Source organism: Sapajus apella, unplaced genomic scaffold (genome assembly GCF_009761245.1).
Source record: "Sapajus apella isolate SASKATOON/1434 unplaced genomic scaffold, GSC_monkey_1.0 scaffold19, whole genome shotgun sequence".
Lineage (NCBI taxonomy): Eukaryota > Metazoa > Chordata > Mammalia > Primates > Cebidae > Sapajus > Sapajus apella.
The window spans coordinates 13477001-13501508 of NW_022436959.1; the positions used below are offsets into that span (position 1 = coordinate 13477001).

At 41.3% G+C, this 24508-nt stretch overlaps 1 protein-coding gene across 4 annotated transcripts; it reads right to left on the minus strand.

Moving 5' to 3' along the window:
• Positions 1–277: 277 nt before the first annotated feature.
• On the minus strand, positions 278–23250 carry FAM221A (family with sequence similarity 221 member A). 4 transcript variants are annotated; one of them, XM_032286984.1, is made up of 8 exons: positions 23115–23188; positions 22369–22708; positions 18337–18510; positions 14795–14985; positions 12352–12558; positions 9799–9906; positions 6930–7012; positions 278–825 (listed from the first exon to the last, which is right to left on the minus strand). In XM_032286984.1, the coding sequence occupies exons 2-8, from the start codon at positions 22524–22526 to the stop codon at positions 757–759; spliced, it is 990 nt and encodes a 329-aa protein (XP_032142875.1). In that variant the 5' UTR covers positions 22527–22708; positions 23115–23188; the 3' UTR covers positions 278–756. The 4 variants fall into 4 exon arrangements, with proteins under 4 accessions (XP_032142875.1, XP_032142877.1, XP_032142878.1 ...); XM_032286985.1 differs by lacking the exon at positions 278–825 and adding an exon at positions 1698–1751 and having other exon boundaries at positions 23115–23190; XM_032286986.1 differs by lacking the exon at positions 22369–22708 and having other exon boundaries at positions 23115–23250.
• Positions 23251–24508: the final 1258 nt, after the last annotated feature.

Here is a 24508-nt window from a genome sequence, read left to right on the forward strand (position 1 = left end):
AGCCAGTGTCGGAAGATTGCTGCAGAAGGAAGCAAGAGGGCTGTGACACGGGCCCAAGACAAGGTGCCATCAAATGGCTTCCACTATCAGAAACCTGCTGGAAAGTGTTCCACAGCAGTAATGGAGTAAGACATAAATGGGCCAAGATGATTTGCAGTGGCACACAAGATGTGTCCAGTACAGTTACAGACAATGGGTAGTTGACAATACAACTTACTATCTTTGACCTGAGAAAGATGATTGAAAAAAAAAGAATTAATATCACTAAAAAATGGCAGTATAATTTTAAGATACATTTTTTATTTAAAAACATAACATTACAAACTTTGAAAAATAAAAAAATTAACGATTTTAGCTATTTTGTTGTTTGTTTTGTTTTTAACTTACTATTTTGTATGACAAACACAGCTCTTACATATTTGTTCAGAACCCTTGATAATATCTTTAATTTTTTAAATAGCTTGAAACGGTTAAATTATTATGTGCTAAAAAGATTTGCTGTACTCTCAGGAAGACTCATATAAAATAATCTCATTTGTTAGGAGAGAGAAAAGGTATACACATAGCAACAAATTCATGAGTTTTGACAAAAGTAATAGGCATTTTTAGTTATTTAAATAAATTAAGGAAACATTGCAAAAGACATTTATACAGTAAAAAAGTAAATAATTTGAGGAAAAATAAACTGTATTATTACATTTAAATAAACATGAAAAAGATATACTTGGATGATGGTTTTAATTTCTCCAACAGTCTTCATGAAGGTTTTGTAGCTGATGGCAATGGAGCTTTTCCTTTCCGCTTACCAGCCTTTTCCATTTTTATCTGTAAATTTAACATATTTATTGATACAATAACTTGTAAACCATTCTAAAAAAAAAAACTTGCATAAAACTCATTCAGATTCATGTCACAGCCATTCCACACAGTTATTAAACTGCTAAATACTAAAGACAAAATCTCTTAAAGGGACATGATTACACATTTTTAAATGGTTTGATTTTAATTTTACAGAAGCATTTTAATAAAAGTAACATATGAATATTGCTTTAGAGAAAAAAAATTAATTTCAATTGCCACTAACATTAAAAGTGCTAGCTGGACGCAGTGGCTCACGCCTGTAATCCCAGCACTTTGGGAGGCCATGGTGGGCAGATCATGAGCTCAAGAGAGTGAGACCAGCCTGGCCAACATGGTGAAACCCCATCTCTACTAAAAATACAAAAATTAGCTAAGCGTGGTGGCACGTGCCTGTAGTCCCAGCTACTTGGGAGGCTGAGACAGGAGAATTGCTTGATCCCAGGAGGTGCAAGTTGCAGTGAGCCAAGATCATGCCACTGCACTCCAGCCTGGCGAAAGAGCAAGACTCCATCTCAAAAGAAAAATTAATTAAAAGTGCTTAAAATTCTTAAACTTACATCCAGCCTATGCACATTGCCTACAGAGTTACAGAATGCACCTAATCCAGCTGGATTCTCTCTGGAACGTGGACTGCCTTAAGGATAGTTTCCTATTAATTCTGGTTTCTATATTCCTGGTTACCTTCCTGAAGGTCTTGTCCTCCTCTATTATAGTTAAAGCAAAAAAGTAGCACACATACCCTAAGCAGTGGACTCCTAACTTTTTAGACATAAAGAGACATTTTCCATGGGATTAAAGACCCCAGAGAACATAAAGCCCACCTGCCTCTTACTCACCACCACTCATATTCACACACACCAATTTCCAGAGGCAACCCCACTGCCTTACCCCTGCAAGAGAAGGGGAGAGGAAGTCGAGGGCCATGGTAGAAGAAGGCAGGGCCTCCAAACTTTTGAAGTGATGGGAATAATATCAAGAAACCAGGAGAGGCTGGGTGTGGTGGCTCATGTCTGTAATCCCAGCACTTTGGGAAGCTGAGGTGGGCAGATCACAAGGTCAGAAGATTGAGACCATCCTGGCCAACACGATGAAACCCCATCTCTACTAAAAATACAAAAAATTAGCCAGGCATGGTGGCACTTGCCTGTAGACTCAGGCAGTAGAATCCCTCTCACCGGGAGGCGGAGGATGCAGTGAGCCAAGATGGTGCCATCGCACGCCAGCCTGGACGACAGAGTGAGACTCCGTATTAAAAAAGAAAATGAAAAAGAAACCAGGCAAAACCAGTCTATCCAATCCCATCAAACTGCAAGTAAAAAAAGTTCCCAACCGTAAAACTAGATTAATGTAACCTCTGTCTCCTCCACATTTATTCCTTCTCTCTCCTCTTTGAGTTGCGTTGGGAACCTCAGACACCATACACTCATACCATTCTTGCAAACTGTATCAAACAACAGGTCATCTGAAGGACCCCCAAAAATACCTTATTCTAGGGCAAAAGTTACAGGTTTTAATGTCAAATAGAAAAGAATTTGAATCCTACTTCTGCCATTTATTAAGCATTTCGGGCAAGTTATTTAACAGTTTTACATCTGTAAAAAATGTCATAGTAATAGCTACTCCTCAGGGTTGTTCTAGAGCTGTAAATAATACATATAAAGATCTAGGCACTTAAGCACTCAATAAATGTGAGACCCTTTTCCTCGCTCATTTAAAGTCAACTGTTAGATTTGTAGGAACATAAGTTTTTAAGAAGCAAAGATGCTAAAATACAAACAAAAGCCAAATCAATGTTTTGACATTTGAAATAATACTTAGCAAATACATCCATCTACCAATCTACCATCTAGAGTCTTTTTTTTTTCTTTTTGAGACAGAGTATCTGTCACCCAAGCTGGAATGCAGTGGCCCAATCTCAGCTCATTGCAACTTCCACCTCCCAGGTTCAAGTGATTCTGCTGCCTCAGTCTCCCAGTAGCTGGGATTACAGGCGTGCACCACCATACCCAACTAATTTTTGTATTTTTAGTAGAAACAGGGTTTCACCATGTTGGCCAGGCTGTTCTTGAACTCCTGACCTCAAGTGATCTGCCCACCTCGATCTCCCGAAGTGCTGGGATTACAGGCATGAACAACCACACCCAGAAAACCATCTAGAGTCTTAAGAAAAATGATACATCCTCCTCTTCTTTTTTGTTTGTTTTTTAAATTTTCTGACAGAAATACAGTGCCTTGCACCCAGTACACCTTTGATACTTGTTTCCTTAATAAAATTCTCCTTTCTTGGGGAAAAGAGATCAAGAGTCATCCACAGCAGAAGAAAATAACTTCAACTGATAATATAAAAGCAACTTTTCAATAGTATCTAAAAGCAGCTGGTAAAATATGTAACCACAAAGACCTCACTTATCAAAGCCAACTTACACTAATCATAGATTCTTCCCCACCAGATGTTACCAGTGATTAGCAAAGAAGACAAGCAAAAACCAGATACATATGGCATTGCTCTTGCAAGAGGCTCTGAACTATTAGACACACAGCTTCCTAATCATCCAAATGGTTTTGGAGTAAAAGACAAGCACTAATAGCACGTATGGTACATGTCACCTCAGAGGAAGTAATTTAGGTTTAGGCTTCTTAGTTTTTATACTCCATTAATCACACATGGTAGAGAGTTTATAAGCTGTATCTCATAAATCTATAAATCACAGAGGCTACAAAGTTATAAACTACAGCTCATAAATCCATAAATTCTAGGTTTATTCATATTAAGCAATCTCACCCCTGCCCCCCGAGACAAAATGTTGCTCTGTCACCCGTACTGGAGTGCAGTGGTATGATCTCGGCTCACTGCAACCTCACCTCCCGGGTTCAAGCAATTCTTCTGCCTCAGCCTTCCAAGGAGCTGGGATTATAGGTGCACACCACCACTCCCAGCTAAATTTTTCTTTCTTTTCTTTTCTTTTTTTTTTTTTTTTTTTTGTATTTTTAGTAGAGACGGGGTTTCACCATTTTGACCAGCCTGGTCTCGAACTCCCGACCTTGTGATCCACCCGCCTTGGCCTCCCAAAATGCTGAGTCACCACACCTGGCCTATAATAAGCAATCTTGGTTGGATGTGGTGGCTCACACCTGTAATCCCAGAACTTTGGGGGGCCGAGGCAGCCAGATCATCTGAGGCGGGGAGTTCAAGACCAGCCTGACCAACATGGAGAAACCCTATCTGTACTAAAAATACAAAATTAGCTAGGTGTGGTGGCGCATGCCTGTAATCCTAGCTACTTGGGAAGCTGAGGCAGGAAAATCACTTGAACCGGGGAGGCGGAAGTTGCAGTGAGCTGAGATCGCGCCGTTGCACTCCAGCCTGGGCAACAAGAGTGAAACTCAGTCTCAAAAAATAAATAAATAAGGAATCTTGACAGGCCAGGTATATCCTTTAAAACATTCATAAATAAGAATTCCTCTCCTTATCTTCTCACAGGCAAACACCACTGGCATGTTTTCAAGGCAGCCAAAACTCCAGTCTTCTGGAGAAGGGATGGAAGGAATTCTAGAACCTAGTTTCTCATAAGCCTGTAAGGAAAAACTAAAACTTGGCTATGAGGGTGTGTGTTCCAAGAACGAAGACTGATTTGATTATAAGTTTATAACCTTGATGCTGCTGCAAAAGCTGCCTTTCCTTCCATCACTGCGACCATTTCATCTCCCTCACTGACATCCTACCACACCTCTTTCCCCTTGCTGGGGTCTGAATGTTTTTGTCCCCCCCAAAATTCATGTTGAAATCCTAACCCCCAGTGTAGTGGTATGAGGAGATGGGGACTGTGGGCAGTGATTAGATCATGAGGGCAGAGCTCTCATGAATGGGATAGGTGCCTTATAAAAGAGGCCTCAAGACCCATCACGTTCCTTTCACCATATGAGGACACAGCAAGAAGAGGCTATCTGCGGACCAGGACGCGGGCCTTCACGAGACACCAAATCTGCCAGCACCTTGATCTTAGACTTCCTAGTCTCTGAAACTGTGAGCAATAAATGTCTGTTGTTTATAAGCCACCCAGCTTTAGGGTATTTTTTTTTTTTTTTTTTTTTTGAGACGGCGTTTCGCTCTTGTTACCCAGGCTGGAGTGCAATGGCGCGATCTCGGCTCACCGCAACCTCCGCCTCCTGGGTTCAGGCAATTCTCCTGCCTCAGCCTCCTGAGTAGCTGGGATTCCAGGCACGCGCTACCATGCCCAGCTAATTTTTTTTAGTTTTAGTAGAGACGGGGTTTCACCGTGTTGACCAGGATGGTCTCGATCTCTTGACCTCGTGATCCACCCGCCTCGGCCTGCCAAAGTGCTGGGATTACAGGCGTGAGCCACCGGCGCCCAGCCAGAGTATTTTAACAGTCCAAACAGACTTAAGTCCTCTCCCCTTCAACTTCAAAATTCTTAAGCTACTCTGTCTCTAATTTACTTCCTGAATTTTCTTAATGTTCAACTTTTCCACACTTTCAGTTACTCAACAAGCTCTTGTCTAAGAGTTGAAGAGGATACAAAAAAAGTGGCAGGAGTATCTTTACTTTTGTGGAGTTTATTACCTGGCTGGAGAGATAATGATGCCCACAAAACAACTCTAAAGAAAGTACTTGCAGCCATATGGCTGAAATACTATTCCCATACCTCATTAAGCCAACATTCTTTCATCTAGTAAAACATAAAAACAAAATAAAACTCTCAAATATGAACATGGCCATGAAACATATCAAAAGTATAAGAAGTTGACATGTACGAAAGTATCAATTATATTTGTGTTAATTTTTTCAATTTTCTGTAAATTCATAATTCATTAAAAACTTATTACATACAAAGCACTCACTGTGCTAGGTGCTAGGGAAAATACAAGAGTGAATAAAACACTATGCTTATCTCCAAGACATTTACACACTGGTGAACTGAGTCACCATTACTTAAAGCTGTGAGCACATCAAGACTACACTTGTTTACCCCCGGAAACTGTTAAAATATGTTTATGTTTAATATTCCATTTCTTAAAGAATATTGAGTACTTTTTTTTTTTTAATAGGGGAGTGCAGTAGCACGATCTCTGCTCACTGCAACCTCCGCCTCCTGGGTTCAAGCGATTCTCCTGCCTCAGCCTCCCAGATAGCTGGGATTACAGGCATGCACCATCATGCCAAGCTAATTTTTGTATTTTTCTTAGTAGAGATAAGGTCTCGCCATGTTGGCTAGGCTGGTCCCGAACTCCTGACTTCAGGTGATCTGCCCACCTTGGCCTCCCAAAGTCCTGGGATTACAGGTGTGAGCTGCTGCGCCCAGATGTATATTGGGTAATTTTAATGAGTCTGGATACACCTAAAAGCCTCTAAGACGAATAAATAATACATATTAAGAGTTAAACTGGCATGGTGGCTCACACCTATAATCCCAGCACTTTGGGAGGCCAACACAGGCAGATCACGAGGTCAAGAGATGGAGACCATCCTGGCCAATGGTGAAACCGTCTTTACTAAAAATACAAAAATTAGCCAGGCATGGCTGCGCATGCCTTAGTCCCAGCTACTCGGGAGGCTGGGGCAGGAGAATCTCTTGAACCTGGGAGGCAAAGTTTGCAGTGAGCCAAGATTGCACCTGTGCACTCTAGCCTAGCGACAGAGGGAGACTCTGTCTCAAAAAAAAAAAAAAAAAAAAAGAATTCAAAATATACTCAATGTTTATTTGACAAATATTTTTAAATAAAAAATAAAGGTACCTGTATAAAAAAAGAAATTTGAGATACATATAATTTATAAGTCTGCTGATATTGATGTTTATTACTGACCATTTTAGTTGCGTATTTATCCAATGTTTATAACCTTCATAAATCAACCAGTGTATTAAATACCATGTTATTCAGTAGTCCTGTTTCTATTTAAATTATTCTAATAAGCCTCAAGGCCTAATACCAACTGTAAGTAAAGATTTTATAAATTATTTTCAAGGATGTTCCACATTCAATATATGATCGTTCTAGTGCTTTTGCTACGAGTAAATGCTTAATGCAAGTGGATTTCCTCAAAAACCTACCCTTTCCTGGTATCGTCTTTCAAAGAAAGCCATATCATCCTCTTCGGGTCTCCTTATCGAAGAAACTTGACTACTTGTACCTACTAATGAGGAAAAAAAAGTCTAAGTAATGTATTTGCATCATTACATATTCCCCTGAAATAAAAGAAAGGTTTTCTCCTGCCAAGTGATTATGATTTATTTTTCAACCCAGAAATGGCCTAGATGAATAATTGGTCCTACTACCTAATTCTCTTACAGAGAGAATGGCATCCCAAGACAAAAGTGTTTTTCACAGCAAACATTCTCCAAATACTCCACCATTCATATTAAATAGCACCATATAGCTATTCTGTATAAGACTATGCTTAGTCTTGTCCAACTACTTTTCACATTGTATAACTAGAAATCCATGTTACACTTTGAGACAATGCATAAAAGTAATTATTGAGGCTTGGTATAGGCAGCCATAGTGATGATAGTACCTGCCTCAAAATGTTTCAAAACTTAACTATTTTAGCCATTTTTCATGGTACTCACTTCGTAAAACTGATCAAGCACTAAATTATATGCTGAAATGAATTTTTTAAATTGCTTCAGTAGGAAAAAAATATGGTTTTCTTGGTAGGTACCCCAAAAGCCTAATTTCATAGAAAAGTTCACTTTCATTGAGGGTGAATGTCTTCATTGGGTCCCTTCAATTCCAAAACAGAACAGCAACCTGAACACATGTTCTTCTAGTTTGTAAAGCACATGAATTCACCCTCAATCAGCAACATGAAAACATGTAACTGCAGACAATCACCACAGAGTACAACTACAGTCTGTCTGCTATCTTTGACAAGTCTTATTGAGAAGAGTAAGAAGGGATGCTTAGAATATGTGTTATCTACCTATTCCTCCGGAAACTCTAGGTCTGTCTCTGGATCATATCAAACCATTTGAGCCAAGCCTCTTCTAGAGTCATCTTCACTGAGTTGCATTATAATGGTATATTGTCATTTATCTAGTAAAATGTTATATCACAACTCATCAAAGGTGACTATCAGGCTGGGCGCAGTGATTCACACCTGCAGTCACAGCACCTGGGGAGGCAGAGACAGGTGGATTGCTTGAGCTCAGGTGTTCGAGACCAACCTGGACAACATGGCAAAACTCTGTCTCTACAAAAAATTCAAAATTTAGCTGGGCATGGCAGTACATTCCTGTAGTCCCAGCTACTCAGGAGGCTAAGGTAGGAGGATCACTTGAGTCAAGCAGGTGGAGGTTGCAGTGAGCCAAGATCACATCCCTACACTCCAGCCTGGGTTACAGAGCAAGACTGCTTCAAAAAAAAGGAAAAGAAGGTGACTATCAGAAATAAGCAACCATTTGCTGTATTTGCTGAAAAAAAGCTTTCACTTTGGCCACTAATCACTCAGGGTCACTACACAGACTTAAAATCCAGCATGCCCAGCCTGGAGCAGTGACACATAGCTATAATCCCAGTGCTTTGGGAAGCTGAGGCAGGAGGAGAGCTTGGGGCCAGGAGTTTGAGACCAGCTTAGTCAACATAGCAAGAATCTGCCGCTGCAAGAAAAAAATTTTTAATTACCCAGGTGTGGTGGTACACCTATACTCCTAGCTACATGGGAGGCTGAGGCAGGAAGATCACTTGAGCCCAGAAGTTCAAGGTTACAGTGAGCCGTGATCATACCACTGCACACTAGCTTGGGCAACAGAGCAAAAATTTGTCTCAAAAAAAAAAAAAAAAAATCCAGCTTTGGTGTAACAATCATTAGCACTGAGGAACTCAGGTTTCCTCCTGTCTAATAAAAAAAAAGCATTTAATTGACTGCACCTTCCTCTCTGCCTTGGCTACCACTAACCTCAGTTAAAACTGAAATTTAAACAAAGCAATTACATCAACCTGGAAAGCTGCCACAGTTGTGCCCTTTTCTTGGCTTCTTTCTTCTATATATATTTTATCATTATATACTGAGTCGTATATTGCAAACAGGCTTAAAATTCCTTGTGAGGAATGTCTAGGTGTGTGAAATACAGATAAATCAAAGAAAATTCTCATTTTAAAATACTGTAAAATATTAAACTTTTTTTTTTTTTTTTTTTTTTTTTGGGACGGAGTTTTGCTCTCGTTACCCAGGCTGGAGTGCAATGGCGCGATCTCGGCTCACCGCAACCTCCGCCTCCCGGGTTCAGGCAATTCTCCTGCCTCAGCTTCCTGAGTAGCTGGGATTACAGGCACGCACCACCATGCCCAGCTAATTTTTTGTATTTTTAGTAGAGACGGGGTTTCACCGTGTTGACCAGGATGGTCTCGATCTCTTGACCTCGTGATCCGCCCGCCTCGGCCTCCCAAAGTACTGGGATTACAGGCTTGAGCCACCGCGCCCGGCCTCAAATATTAAACTTTAAATACCTAATAAGTCATACAAATTCATTCTTCTTGTTTTCAATAAGGGAAATATAGCATACTGGTGATTAAAAATGAATTCTTCTTGCTCTTAATTTATAAATGATAAAAACCTGCTAACCTATGGCTATCACTGGATTATGCCTCTTTGGGAAAGCCCAAAGGCAATTAGTCCACCAGAGGGCCCTCTAATTCAAACACCAGAGCAACAGCATGTACCAGAACAAGGTTTAAAACTTTAAATTATAGTATTATCAGAATCCTCAAAATTCTCAGAGTTAGCTATTTTTCCCAATACAAAATGAAGTTGCTTGCTTTTTCTTGTTGTGTGGCTAACATAAAAGAAAGTAAAATGATAGATTAACTTGAAGTTAAATTATCATAATAATGGAAAAAAGAGAGAAGCCTCGAAAACAAATCAAAGCTCCATATTCTAATTGACTACATCCAAAAATAGTTCTAAATTAATTTCATTACCATCTGTTAACATTTGTGGAGAAGAACTAGATGATGCTTGAAATGCTTTTAGGAATGGGTGGTCTACTGCCATAGTGGGAGATTCTAAAAATTCCACTGAAGGTGCACCTGTGCAAACAATACATAGAGAATAAAAATTAAATATTTACAAGGATACAAACAAGTTATTACTTTTTTTTTTTTTTTAAAGATGGGGTTTCACCATGATGGCCAGGCTGGTCTTGAACTCCTGACCTTAGGTGATCCACCCACCTCGGCCTCCCAAAGTGCTAGGATTATAGGCGTGAGCCAACACGCCCAGCCACAAGTTATTACTTCTAATGTAAAATAAATTGGAATCTCAGCACAATCATTAGAAATTCCTCCTATAAAAAAAATTTTTAGACTGGGTGCAATGGCTCATGCCTATAATTCCAACACTTTGGAAAGCCAAAGCAAGAGGATCACTTGAAGCCAAGAGTTCACGACCAGTCTCGGCAACATAGGGAGACCTCATCTCTAAAACAACAACAACAACAACAAAAATTAGCCAGGCATGGTGGCAAGTGCCTATAGTCCTACCTACTTGGAAGGGTAAAGCAGGAAGATTACTGGAGCCCAGGAATTTGAGGCTGCAGTGGGCTATGATCACATCACTTCACTGGATCCAGCCTGGGTAACAGAGTGAGACCCTATCTTTTTATTTAGATTTTTGTCTGACATATAAAGTAAAGGCAAATGGGTAAAAGTATTCTGCACATTTCTGAGATCTTTTTCACAGAAAAAAGAATATTATGTACCTATGTTAGCATAGAAGTTCAAAACCCTAATATATAATAGTTACAAAACACTGTCAAAAGCAAGACATTCACAGTAAGGAACCTCTGGCTGAAAAGGGTAGAGTAAATGTATTTTTACTCCATTCCTTACTAGGAAACCCTCTAAAAACAAAGTATGAAAAATAAAAAGAAAATACCTCTTCAATGAAATGAGGAAACATCCACAACTCCAAACCATACACTACAAAGACCAATTGCTGAATACATTGAGTTTTGGACTGAAAGGAAGGAAGCTGGAGAGAAAATGTGTAGCTGCTCTGTCTTCTTCATAAGCCACCACTTTCCCCCGATACCCCTAACCCTATATCACAGATGAAGGAAAGCAAGTGAGCTTTTAGTCCTAACTGGGTTAGAAGTTAGCCCTATCTTAAAACATAGACAATGTGGGACAACTGCTCTGTCTCTCCCCTCTCCTATCCCCAGTGGCTCTCATGGGGCATGTGGGAATATGACAGAAGGTGCTCTGGTCCACACCGGTCTTTGTGCTGCCCTCTGGTGGCTCCATGTGCTAATGATCTCAAATGCTCAACTTGGATTTAGTAAGTTGGTCTCTCAGCTTGATACAGCCTCCTAGCCTCATGCTTGCTCCCACTGGAGGTACACACTCCCTCAGTGCCTGTCACTTCCTCTACTGAGTCCCCCAGCTTAGAGGATCCACCTCCAGCTCTGCCCCCTGCTATGACAGGTGGCATGGCAGGCCCACTCACAGGTTAGCTGCCTTCTCAGCACCCTCAGGAGAACTGGGAATTATGAACTCCTTCAACATCAAAAAAGAACCAAATTCCAGCAAGAGGTTTCCTCACTCTAGATATCCACGTGGCTAACAGATAGCCATGGAGTCCCTCTGCCCCTAGGTTCCTTCATACCTGAAATCAGGATAAAAACCTGTATTATTTCCTTTCTTCACTCTCTCCTTTCTTAACCCCATCTTCTTTCATGGACCAAAAGGAAGAGGTTTTCTTTCTCTATACAATCATGTGTTACATAAGACATTTTGGTCAACAGTGGGCGCATATACAATGGTGGCCCCATAAGATTATAACAGAGCTGCCCCCTGAAAGTATAACATTTTATTTATTTATTTCTTTTTTTTTTTTTTTTTGAGACGGAGTTTCACTCATGTTACCCAGGCTGGAGCGCAATGGCGCGATCTCGGCTCACCGCAACCTCCGCCTCCTGGGTTCAGGCAATTCTCCTGCCTCAGCCTCCTGAGTAGCTGGGATTACAGGCATGCACCACCATGCCCAGCTAATTTTTTGTATTTTTAGTAGAGATGGGGTTTCACCATGTTGACCAGGATGGTCTCGATCTCTTGACCTCGTGATCCACCCGCCTCGGCCTCCCAAAGTGCTGGGATTACAGGCTTGAGCCACCGCGCCCGGCCACATTTTATTTATTTCTTTCGAGGCAGGGTCTCTCTCTGTCCCCAGGCTGGAGGGCAATGGCGCCATCACAGCTCATTGCAACCTCTAAATCTCAGGCTCAGGTGGGATGTAGCCCTCACCAAGTAGCTGGGACTACAGGCACACACATGATACCACACCCAGCTAATTTTTTGTAGTTTTGTAGAGACAGAGTTTCACCATGTTGCCAGACTGGTCTCAAACTCCTGGGCTCAAGCAATCTGCCTGCCTCGGCCTCCCAAAATGCTATAAAGTGCTTAACAAATATAAGCCTTCACTATTGTTAACACATATAAAAATGACAGGCTCACATTTCATATAGTATCACTTACCAATCCCACTGTCATCTAATCGCATGTAGCCTTCTGCCAGCGAGCTGAAACCAGTTAATCCTCCCATGGCTGCATAAGGAACATCCTGTCCCACTGGTTTTCCCTGAGCCAATCTTTCTTGCTTAGTTTCCACGGCTGTGTCATGGGCATATGCAGGCTGACCACAAGCACAAGTGAAGCAGCTATGGAATCCAGAACACTTGGAACCTGAATCAAGATGGAAAGGGAGTTAAATTCTTTTTTATTTTATTTTTTTTGAGACTGAGTCTCGCTCTGTCACCCAGGCTGGAGTGCAATGGCACACACTTGGCTCACCATAAGCTCCGCCTCCTGGGTTCAAGCAATTCTCCTGCCTCAGCCTCCCAGATAGCTGGGACTACAGGCGTACGGTACCACAATCAGCTAATTTTTCTATTTTTAGTAGAGATGGGGTTTCAACATGTTTGTCAGGCTGGTCTCAAACTCCTGACCTCATGATCCGCCTGCCTCAGCCTTCCAAAGTGCTAAGATTAAAGGTGTAAGCCACCGAGCCCGGTCGGGAGTTAAATTCTTAAAGGTACTAACTTGTCTACCCTAAAGACACTTAGCCTGGCTAAGGCTATTTGAATCTAGATCCTCTGGCCCGTATAACTCTTACCTCCCACCGCTGAACTCCTTCCTAGCCACTGTTCTTACTTGTAAAACATGCTGAAGTAGTAACCGGGTACGCCATAGGAAAAAAAAACAACCTGCAAAAAACAACAAGGACTAAAAGAAATTGAAGAGCCAGGTATGCAGGCCCTGTCCTCACAAACTGAATTAAAAGAAGGCATGGCAGGGACAGCCCAGTGGCCACCACCAGGTGAAAAGGTAATGTAGAAATCTTCCTACAGATCAACTCCCCAAAAAAGCCACATTGGAAGACCAACCTGTAGACACAGAAGGTGTGCAGTGGAATCTTGTTCAGCAATAAAAAGCAAAGAAGTATGATATAGGCTACATGGATGAATCATGAAAACATCATGCTAAATGAAGAAGCCAGTCACAAAAGACCACATATTCTATGATTTTAGTTATATAAAATGTCCAGAATTGGCAAATCCAGAGACAAAAAGTAGATTATGGGTTGCTTAGGGCTGGGGAGAGGGAAAAATAAGGAATGACTCCATAATAGTGAATATGGAGTTTCTTTCGGGGGTGAGAAAAATGTTCTGAAGTGTATTGTGCTGGTGGTTACACAACATTCACTCTGATTGTGTATTAAAAATCATTAAACTGCACATTTTAAATTGGTTAACTGTATGATATGTAAATTATGTCTTAACAAAGTGGTTATATAAAAAAATCAAGCCATATTTGGAGGCCAGAATATATGATTAACAAAATCTTTACCCACTCACATCTCTGACAAATATATATGGGAACAGCCAGGTGTGCTGGCTCACGTCTGTAATCCCAGCACTTTGGGGGCTGAGGCAGGCAGATCACCTGAGGTCAGGAATCCAAGACCAGCCTGGCCAACATGGCAAAACCCTGTCTCTACTAAAAATACAAAACTTAGCTAGGGTGGTGGTGGGTGCCTGTAATCCCAGCTACCCGGAGGCTGAGGCAGGAGAATCACTTGAACCCAGAGGCAGAGGTTGCAGCAAGCCGAGATTGTGCTACTGTGTGACAAAAGTAAAACTCTGTCTCAAAAAACAAAACAAAACAAACAAACAAAATATATATATACATATATATGGGAACCAAGGTATATAAATAAATCAGTTTTCTCCAACTACTTCCATATTCCGCCAATGAAACATTTATTACTGCAACTGTCATTAAAAATGTTTATTACATATTTCATCATAAGATTTCAACTCAAACTACTACAAAAACAACTGGATTAACTACCTCCTGAAGGAAACTAATGGACTGGTACCCTACCTAGTTCAATGGATGATCCAGTGTAAGGGCATATGGGGTAGTGGTTGGAATTTGGGTACACATATTAAGGTAAGGGCGCTATTACATACAAAGCATTAAAATGATCATGCTATGTTAATCTATCAGCAAATCATAACAATTTTTTGACTTATAAAATGGCTTTTTAAAATCTATGAATAGAATTTAGTTCATTAAATTCCCATATTCAAAAATTTGAATCAGATCATATCTGGTAATTCTTTAAAATCCATTACAATTACTTAAATTATCTGAACTACATGAGATGAGGGTTTATGATTACCAAGCATACCATTAACTCCGAGTTCTTCCACAAAAATGAAATCGAGGAGTATTTATCCATTGAATTTTCCTTAGTTGCTTAATATTAATGCTACAACTGAATATTAACTCTACAACTAATACAACTGAATATTAACTCTCTGACCAGTACAAAAGCACATTAAATATTGTGCACATTAAATAAGGAAGACATAGAAACATTCTGTGTTTGTGTATTAATAATCATGTAACTCACATGCATTGCATGTAAAGCCAGGTGCGGCACTGTGCTGATCAGCAAAGTGTTTGCACCTGCAGCGAATGGGCTGGGTACCATTCAAGGGGACATAATGGTAAGCCCTGCACTGGCAGCCAGTCACTCGGCAGGGCAGATCAATGGGGCGCTGCTGGGGAATCGTCTCCAAGTCAGTTTTATGTTGTTTATACCTAAAGAGAGAGGGGGGGGGGGGAAGTATAAACACAATGCAGGTATTATCTAAAATTACAATTTCTATTCTATTAAAGGAAGATACGATTTTTAAATTGTTATTGCTTTATTATTCTTGTTAGTAAGGTGAAACCTCCTACATGTAGTACTTACATCAGCTATCTTGCTTTGGTCAGAGGAAATCTTAACTCTTTTAAATTTCTATTTTTAGTTACTTAAGAAGTTGTTTCACAGCAATACAAAGAAATATCATATAATTTCCTTAAAGTACTTACCTCTACAAATTCCTTAACATAGAAGCACAACCTAAGAGTATGAAAATTTTTCTTTATAAAAGTTATTTTTATCAAAGTGCATTATTTAAATTTATTTGCATACATTTGCTACTTAAAATAGAAATATATTCAATAAACATGTATTGATGTAATTTATTTTAATATAACTTTTGACTTCAAAATAAATGATCAATATTTTTGAAAGCCAAAGCTCCCTCTTATTTTCTTAAATAGGCCACTTACTTCCTTCTCATAAGGTGATATTGAGTAAAATAATACTAAATTTATTATTCTCCATATTAATCAAAGAAATGCAAATTAAAATGAGATACCACTTTAATTTAGCAAAAAGAACCAAAGTTTTTTAAAACTATATGTAATACACAATGCTATCAAGAGTGTTACAAAAGAGCCAGGAGCTGGTGGCACATGCCTATAATCCCAGCACTTTGGGAGGCCGAGGCAAGTGGATCACTTGAGCTCAGGAGTTCGAGACCAACCTGGGCAACATGATGAAACCCCATCTCTACTAAAAATACAAAAATTAGCCAAATGTGGTGGCACATGCCTGTAGTCCCAGCTACTCAGGAGGCTGAGGCAGAAGAATCCCTTGAACCCAGGAGGCAGAGGCTACAGTAGGCTGCGACAGCATCACTGCACTCCAGCCTAGGTAACAGAGGGAGACGCTGTCAAAAAAAAAAGTGTTATAAAAGAACAAATTCTAATTAATAATTTAATAATGTTTCAAGAAATTTTAAAAAGTCCATTCTTTAAACCAGAAATTTCATTTTTGGAAAATATAACCTAGGAAAATAATTCCATATATAGAAAAAGCTTTATGCAATAAATATAATACCAATAGTATTAGCAATAGTACTTACATCAGCTACATTACACACACACACACACACACACACACACGAGAATCAGGACGTAAATTACTAGACAACAGTTTTCAACTCTCTTAGCAGTGAAATCTTTTTGTAAAATAAAATCTTTTACAGAACCAGAATACATAAAACAAATGCAGAATTAGTTACAGCAAGAGGAAGAACAGCATAGAGTTTCACCTTCCCCTAACCTTCCCTTCCACCTGGCACGCCCCCCAAGCCTCCCTCACAGGCCTGGAGAACACAGATAAACACCACTGGACTAGCTGGACTACCTGGCAGGTATTAATAATCTTGTTTTTGATCAGTGCATAACAACATGGAAACATTTCTGTGATTCTGTTATTAAAACTGGCTCAGTATTTTATGCACATGCATAATTAACAACAATTAAATGGACCATGTAAAGAAAAAGTCATATAGATATTGTAAAAAAAAAAAAATTAGCAGCTGGTTTTGGGTAGCGAGCTGCTTCTATATATCCTATACAGAATATAGAATATATTCTATGTTTCTATATATTCCCCATTTTCCTTAATAATCATGTATCACTTTTATAGTGGGGAAAAAGAGTTTAGGAAAAGATCTCATTGACTGGATCACTACTAAATATATTGACTTCTCCATCAAAGTTGAGTTGGGTCAGCTGAGCATGGTGGCTCACAAGTGTAATCTGAGTAGTTTGGAAGGCCGAGGTAGACAGATTACTTGAGCCCAGGAGTTCTAGACCAGTCTGAGCAATAAAGCCAAACTGCATCTCTACAAAAAAATATGAAAATTAGCTGGGTGTGGTGGCACACAACTGTGGTCCCAGCTACTTGGGAGGCTGAGGTAGGAGGATCACTTGAGCCCAGGAGGTCAAGGCTGCAGTGAGCCAAGATCATGCCACGTGCAGTGGCATGATCGACAGAGTAAGATCCTGTCTCAAAAAAAAAAAAAAAAAAAAGTTGAGTTAGATCAATTTTGAGGTACAAGTCCATGCTGTATAACTTATACAGAGAGTAGAAAGTAGCACTAAATTTGTGTAAGAATAAACTATAAAACTATCACAAACCTTACCAAACCCTTCTTTAATTCCGAAAGATATCAACACATCCCTCATCCTCCATTCCTCCTCAGTGTTTTCAGTTGGGGTTGCTAAATAAATTTATAGTCAATCTATCTACAACATTACTCACCCTAGCAACTGCCTAACAAACTTGGGCAAACTGCAACTCTGTAAATAGCAATTATACAAAGAGTCTCACAGAGTCCCAGAAATTGCTATCAGAATAGGGTGGTTTCTCTTGGAACAGAAAGTTGAAGTTGCTACCTGAAAACACAGAATAGATTTAGAGACTTTTCTGTGAAGCAGCTTAGGTATTCCTAACTTTACAACTGTGAGACAGTAGCAAAATTTAAAGTAGAGCATACACACAGCAAAACGCCAAATGCAGATACGGGCAACTCAGGGCAAAAACTGGAGCCTCACTTACTTCCTTTTCTTTCGGCACTTTTCTTGGAACATGACCATTAGTAATACAAAGCAATGTGTTTGTTTGTTTAAAGAAAGGTATCAACACAGCAGCTCCTTAAGGTATAAAAGGCGATTAGTAAATTTGAGGAGAAATGTTTATACTTACAGATGGACAGCATGATCAGTGTGGATCAATTCAAGCAATGCTTAAAGTAGTTCCTCAATCTGATGACCCACTCTCTACCCTCTCCAGTGATGCCAGATGTGGGTAGACTCTGCTCCCTAGTCAAACTGAAAGACCCCTGGCAAAGCCACAGGACCACCAAACATGTTTACCAATGGCAAGAGAACTGCTTAAGGTGATAGACTCCATCATGAGTTCTAATAGGATATGACAGAAATTTTTTAATTATAGCTTAAAAACCTTTAGATAATTTTTGTTTTTTAAGAGACAAGGTTTCACTCTGTCACCCAGGCTGGAATGCAGTTGCACAATCAGAGCTCACTACAGACTAGAACTCCTGGGCTCAAGTGGTCCTCCTGCCTCGGCCTCCCAGACTTCTGAGATAACAGATGTGAGCCACCATGCCCAGCTGATAATTTCTACTCTAATGTATAAAGGACAATTGTTACATGTTTCTCAATCATCACAGTTTCATTTGTAGAAGTAAGATATGCTTAGCTTTTTATTTTCTGATTATCAAAAAACTTAGCAAAAAAATATCTTACCTATGTGTACAAAAACATAGTGTCTCTGGGCCCACAAGTTTACAATCCATCCCAGTTGGTGACCGCCAGCTCACAAATAATCTGTTTTGTAGGCGCAGAGGTAAAACTTTTCTTTTGTATTCTTCATATTCTTCAGGGGTAAAAAGTTTCCCTCCATCATCCTCACCAACAATTCTACAACAAAAAAATATATTTCTCTTAAACTTTGAGTATTTATTTTCCAGACAAGTGATGACCAGGCCACTGAAAATATTAAATAAGTTTGTAAACTTTTATTCTGTACATCTGTCCTTTCTTACAGGATAGGCAGGCCAGGTCTCCGTAACAACTGTTTCAGCACTGAATGAGCAGTTAAGTTAAATATTAAAAGCTGATAGAGCCAGCGTCCTTATCCAAAGGCTGGAATGTAATAAAAGCCCACCAAGAGTTTTGCCTAGGCCTTTTCTGGGCCTTGAAGCATGACAAGATAATGAAGGAATTTTTAAAGGACCCATTTAGGACTAACAAGTTTATTGGGAGATCTGAAAAAACTCCCCAGGCCTCCACAAACAAGTTTATTGGGGGTCTGAAGGAGCTCCCAGATCTCCATGATTTAGCAGGCGACAAGATAAGGGTAATCACCCCAGCACCTGGACCCATTTAGATTAAGTAAATTTACCGAGGCTCCAGAGGAAGGTCTTCAGGACTCAGATTTTAGATATAGATTACTAAAGATATAAGTTAATCACTTATGTCTTTAGACATAAATGATTATGTCTTTAGTAATCTATATTACTAAATTTGAGTTGGGTCAACTTATGTTAATCACTTATGTCTTTAGACAAATGCACATTTACATGTAAACATATAGCATAGGAGGTATACAAACTCTGGAAAACTTTGTAATTTTGAGTTGGTCTGGTGATATTTTCCAGGCCTTCCCCCTATACCTAGTTACAAAAATAAACTCCCTTCTTTCCCAGTTCATCTACAACGAATTATTGGGCTGAGAGAATAAGAAGCCCGACCCTCTGTTTGATCTGGAATCGCACGTGCCTCAGCCATGAACCGCGTGGTGGCTGAGAAAAGAAATCTTTTCTCCCCTATGCTTTCTATATAGGAGGATTATAAATAGGAAAGACAATGAATTCATAACGTGACTTTACTGATCCAGGTTTATCAACAGAGGATTACCACATACTCATCTCAGTTTTTCCTCTGATAATGAAGCAAAGATGCTCATTCTTCTCATTAAAAGTAGAGGCTTAACTGTTAAAAATTCTAACATTTTCCTGCTTTGAAAATGTATCCAAAAAGAAATACAAAAAAATATCAAAGCAGAAGCCACCATGACTAATTTTCCTGCCTGTCTCCAAACCCTGGCCAGGAGTTTAAACTAATGTGGAACCTACATACACACTTGGTTCAGCACAAGCTCAAACCACAGCTGTGTGTTATGTGTTCAGGTTTATCATTGTTTAACTTCAGAAGTAAGAACCCAAAATTTTATGGGAAAACATTAAGCCCTCATTATTTCTATGAAAAGAAAGTAAGAGTTGGCCTCCCTGGAGGAAAAGAAAGCATAATTAAAAGAAGTTTTTCAAAACTGCAGACACTTCTCCCTGGAAATACTCCCCTTGAAAAGTCACAAAAAGTGTTGTTTGTAGAATCCTATATACTTTTTTGTACAATACATGCTTTTTTCCATACTTTGAAGCCTTTAGCCAAGGTAGAAAATAAAAGCCATTGCTCTACGTACTTGCCACTAAAACAAAAAAAAGAAACACCAATTTATAAGCTATAAAATAATCACAACCATCTTCCTTATATAAACAATCTAGATACATAATAGTTAAAAAAAAAAAAAAAAAAAGGGCATTTAATTCTGAGATAAATTTTGGGCTATTTCACTTCCTTTTTTTTTTTTTTTTGAGATGGAATGTTGCTCTGTGGCTCAATCTTAGCTCACTGCAAACTCTGCCTCCCAGATTCAAGTGATTCACCTGCCTCAGCCTCCTGCGTAGCTAGGACCACAGGTGCACACCACCATGCCCAGTTAATTTTTGTATTTGTAGTAGAGGCGGGGTTTCCCCATGTTGGTCAGGATGGTCTCAATCTCTTGACCTCGTGATCCGCTGGCCTCAGCCTCCCAAAATGCTGGGATTACAGGCGTGAGCCACTGAGCCCAGCCATTTCACTTTCTTGTAGCTATCAAGAATACCAACAGGTATTAAGATCTTAAGATAGATACAGATCTTTAAAAGATCTTTTAAAAGTTAGATGTCATTGGTATTTAAGTTCTAAACCAGTGCAACTCAAATTTTATTGTACTTACAGAATCCCCAGGGAATCTTGTACAAATGCAGATTAAGACTCACAGCGCAGTGGCTCACGCCTGTAATCCCAGCACTTTGGGAGGTTGAAGCATGCGGATCACTTGAGGTCAGGAGTTCAAGACCAGCCTGGCCAATATGGCAAAACCCCGTCTCTATCAATAACACAAAATTTCGCTGGGCGTGGTGGTAGGCGCCTATAATCCTAACTACTCCGGAGACTGAAGCACTGAGAATTGCTTGAACTGCGGAGGCAGAGGTTACAGTGAGCTAAGATGACACCACTGCACTCCAGCCTAGGCAGCAGACCAAGACTCCGTCTAAAAAAAAAAATGATTGATTGATAGACACACACACACACACACACACATATATATATATACATATCCACACACACATACAAGATAAGGCCAGGTGTGGTGGCTCACACCTGTAATCCCAGCACTTTGGGAGGCTGAGGTGGAAGGATTGCTTAAGGACAGGATCTCGAGATGAGCCCGGGCATCATAGTGAGGCCCCATCTCTATAAAAAATTTAAAAATTAGCTGAGTGTGGTGATGCATGCCTGTAGTCCCAGCTAGTTAGGAGGCTGAGGTAAGTGAGTCACTTCAACTCAGGAGTTCAAGGTTGCTCTCAGCCATTATGGGTGCCACTGCACTCCAGCATGGGTGACGGAGTGAGGCTCTGTCTGAAAATAATAAATAATAATAGGTCTAGAGTGTCCCTGTGATTCTGCTTTTCTAACAAGCTCCCAGGTGATGCCAGGACACTGGTCAGTGCCTCCCATACTGTAACAAGGCCATATACTTTCCCTCTCAACTGACTCCCACCAAAGTACCTAGGCAAGACCAAATGGAGGAAAACTCTTAGGAAGGAAAGTTTGTTTCCTTCTAAACTCATATTTTGACTCATCTTCCCACCCCACCTTCCCAGTCCACCCTTTCATATCTAGGCACTCAAGTCCTGTTTTCCCCACTTTTCTGAAATTCTGATGTCAGTAAAGGACCTGATAATCTCTTTCAGAAGGAAGTGTTTCAAGTTATTTATGCTTGCAAAAATAATTTCCCAACTGGGTGCGGTGGCTCACGCCTGTAATCCCAACACTTGCAGTGGCGGAGGCGGGCAGATAGCTTGAGTCTAGAAGTTCAAGACCAGCCTGGGCAATATGGTGAAATCCCGTCTCTACAGAAAATACAAAAGGTAGCTGGGCGTCACGGCGCGCAACTGTAGTTCCAGCTACTCGGGAGGCTGAAGCAGGAGAGTCACTTCAACCTGGGAGGAGATTGCGGTGAGCCGAGATGGTACCACTGTACTCCAGCCTGGGCAAGAGTCAGAGACAACCCTGTGTCAATATAATAAATAAATACATCATTTCCCACCGGGTCTGCGCCTAACATGTTCAGGGCTAGGCAAGAGTCAACTGGAGGCCCATAATTCACATATCTATATGCAAATTATAAGTCAACACCAGCTCCAGTAACTTCCTCCCAGGGAAAAGCTCAGGAGAATTGGAGGCTCACGGGGCCGGCTCTGCTATGGAGGAAGATGGGATGGTGGCTGTTTTGACCCTGAACCAGGCGTGGGAACTGACCCCATCAAGCGCCTAGCCCTGCTTCTGGCTTAGAATCTCCAGGCAGTTCTAAGGGTTACTCAAAACTACACCAACGGGGCAGTCAGAGTGGGGGAGCACAGTCAGCTGGGGGTTCATCTGCACACACACCTCAGGGTCATCCGGGCTGCCCACGATCCCACAGAGGAGGCCCTGTCTCTCGCTCCAGCGTCCCAGGCAAAGCCTGGAGCGTCTCCCCTCTGCTTGTACACACACATCCTCCCGCCGCAACTCCGCGTCCTCTGTCGGTCCTCCCCAGGACTTCCCATCCGCCCAGGTTCGCGACCACAAAAACCCCAGGAAGCGGAAAAGGAGCGCGTCACCACAGGTGCACCAGCCTTGGTCAGGACCCAGGACAACGAACCGTGTCCTCAGGCCAAAGGAGCAGCTACGTTTCCAGTTTCGAAGGAACGCCAAACACCAGTCGGTGCCCTTCTCCTAAAACCAGCACCTGGGGGTAGGGAGCGCGTTCAGACGTTCACGATTGGCCCTAATACTGGGCTAATTTGATGTCTGCTAACATCTATAGCCCCGAGTACTCGATGTGTATGTCTTCAATGGCCATTTAAAAAACAGCTGGACCTCTGCATCAATCTAGAGTTAGTCATCCTTCTTGGAAGAGAAGAGAGGGACCTCTCAAATGGCTTCGGAAGACTGATTACTGCATAGAACTGCGTGACTCTACAATATTTAATTAAGGAAAGGCTAATCTGGAATTCATCTAGGCCTCCCCAAACACCCCATGCACAGATTCCGAGAATCCCCGCGGACGCCCGCCGGGCCCCTGCCCGCGTCGCCAGCCCTGGGGTCCCAGCCCCTCCGACAGGCGGAGGGCCGGCCCGGAGTCACAGCCTCACCTCCGGTACTCCAGGTACTCGTCCACCGCCGCCGCGCCGCCGGGAGGCAAGGTCAGCCGCTCCATGACGGGCGGGGAAGCCAAACGCGCGGATCCTACGCGCCGGCGGATTCCGGAGCCCGACCCAGCCCCGCCCCCTCCCGCCTGCCTCCCGATTGGCCCGGCCTGAAGCCCGAGGACGCCGCGCGCGGCTACGGCGCAGGACGCGCGCCCCTACCTGGCAGTGGGCGCCCTGCACCGGAACCCCTGTCTCCTTAAGCGCAGCCCCGCGCCGCTTAGGGTGCAGTTTGCCGCCCTCCGCGAACCTTGCCCTCTGTTCCCCTCTCCCTTTCCCTGGACCTGCAAGTCTTCTTGTAAATTAACAAGTGACGAGAGAGTGCAGTGCCTTGCGTATTATAGGCGCATAGAAAATGGCTTATTTCTTTGTACAGCTCTTCTCGCTTAATCCATCTCTTGAAATATAAGTGGTTTTGAGAAGGTTCTGCTTTAGTTTGAGGCCCGCCTCGCCTTAAGTGTCGGCCTGTTTCCAGTATTGGCGCTTTTTAAAACTGTGATGTAAATCAATTACCCTGGGTGTCTCGTTCACTTTGGGGGATGCTAAAGCAACAGTGTTCTTCAAAGGAACCGAATCACTGATTTAAAGAGAACCAAGTAAAAACAATTTAGGTATGTTTTGTTTCTTTTTTTTTAATTTTTGGAAACTCTACCAAATATGTTTAGAAGCTGAATTACCATGCGATTGGTAATTTGGCCATAATTTGACTTAGCACATTGTGGAAAAGAAGTAGGAAATCCTGTCTCTACAGAAAATACAAAAATACAGGAGGATTTTTGTAAACCTCCTGTATTTTGTATTTGTATAAACCCTAAAGCTCCCAGGGGATCAGCTTCAGCGCCCTCTGTAAATTACCTAGGAGGGAGAAACTGCAAACCGTAAGAAAAATAAACTTCAGCACAGAATTTTATTTTCAAAGTACGTTTCTACATATTTCAGGTCCAGAAAACATTATGTAAACAAATTGTTTGGGTACCAACTCCTCCCTTCTCGGTGCTCTTTCAACATCTCCCACCCTCTGCCCAAAGTCTTCCTCCTGTTCAGAGGCGTTCTTGACAGTCAAATAAATGAGTGATTCTGAAATCGGATCCATTTTTTAGGAGACAGATCTCAGTTTAGTAATCTCTCCTATCACACCTGCAGTTTGCTGCTGCCCATTTTACCTTTTTTCCTCCCCCAATCCCCACGGATTCTTGCTGTGTCACCCAGGCTGACGTGCAGTGGCTCCATCTCGACTCACTGCAACCTCTGCCTCCTGGGTTCAATCAATTCTCCTGCATGAGCCTCCTGAGTAGCTGGGATTACAGGTACAAACCACTGTGCCTGGCTATTTTGTTTTT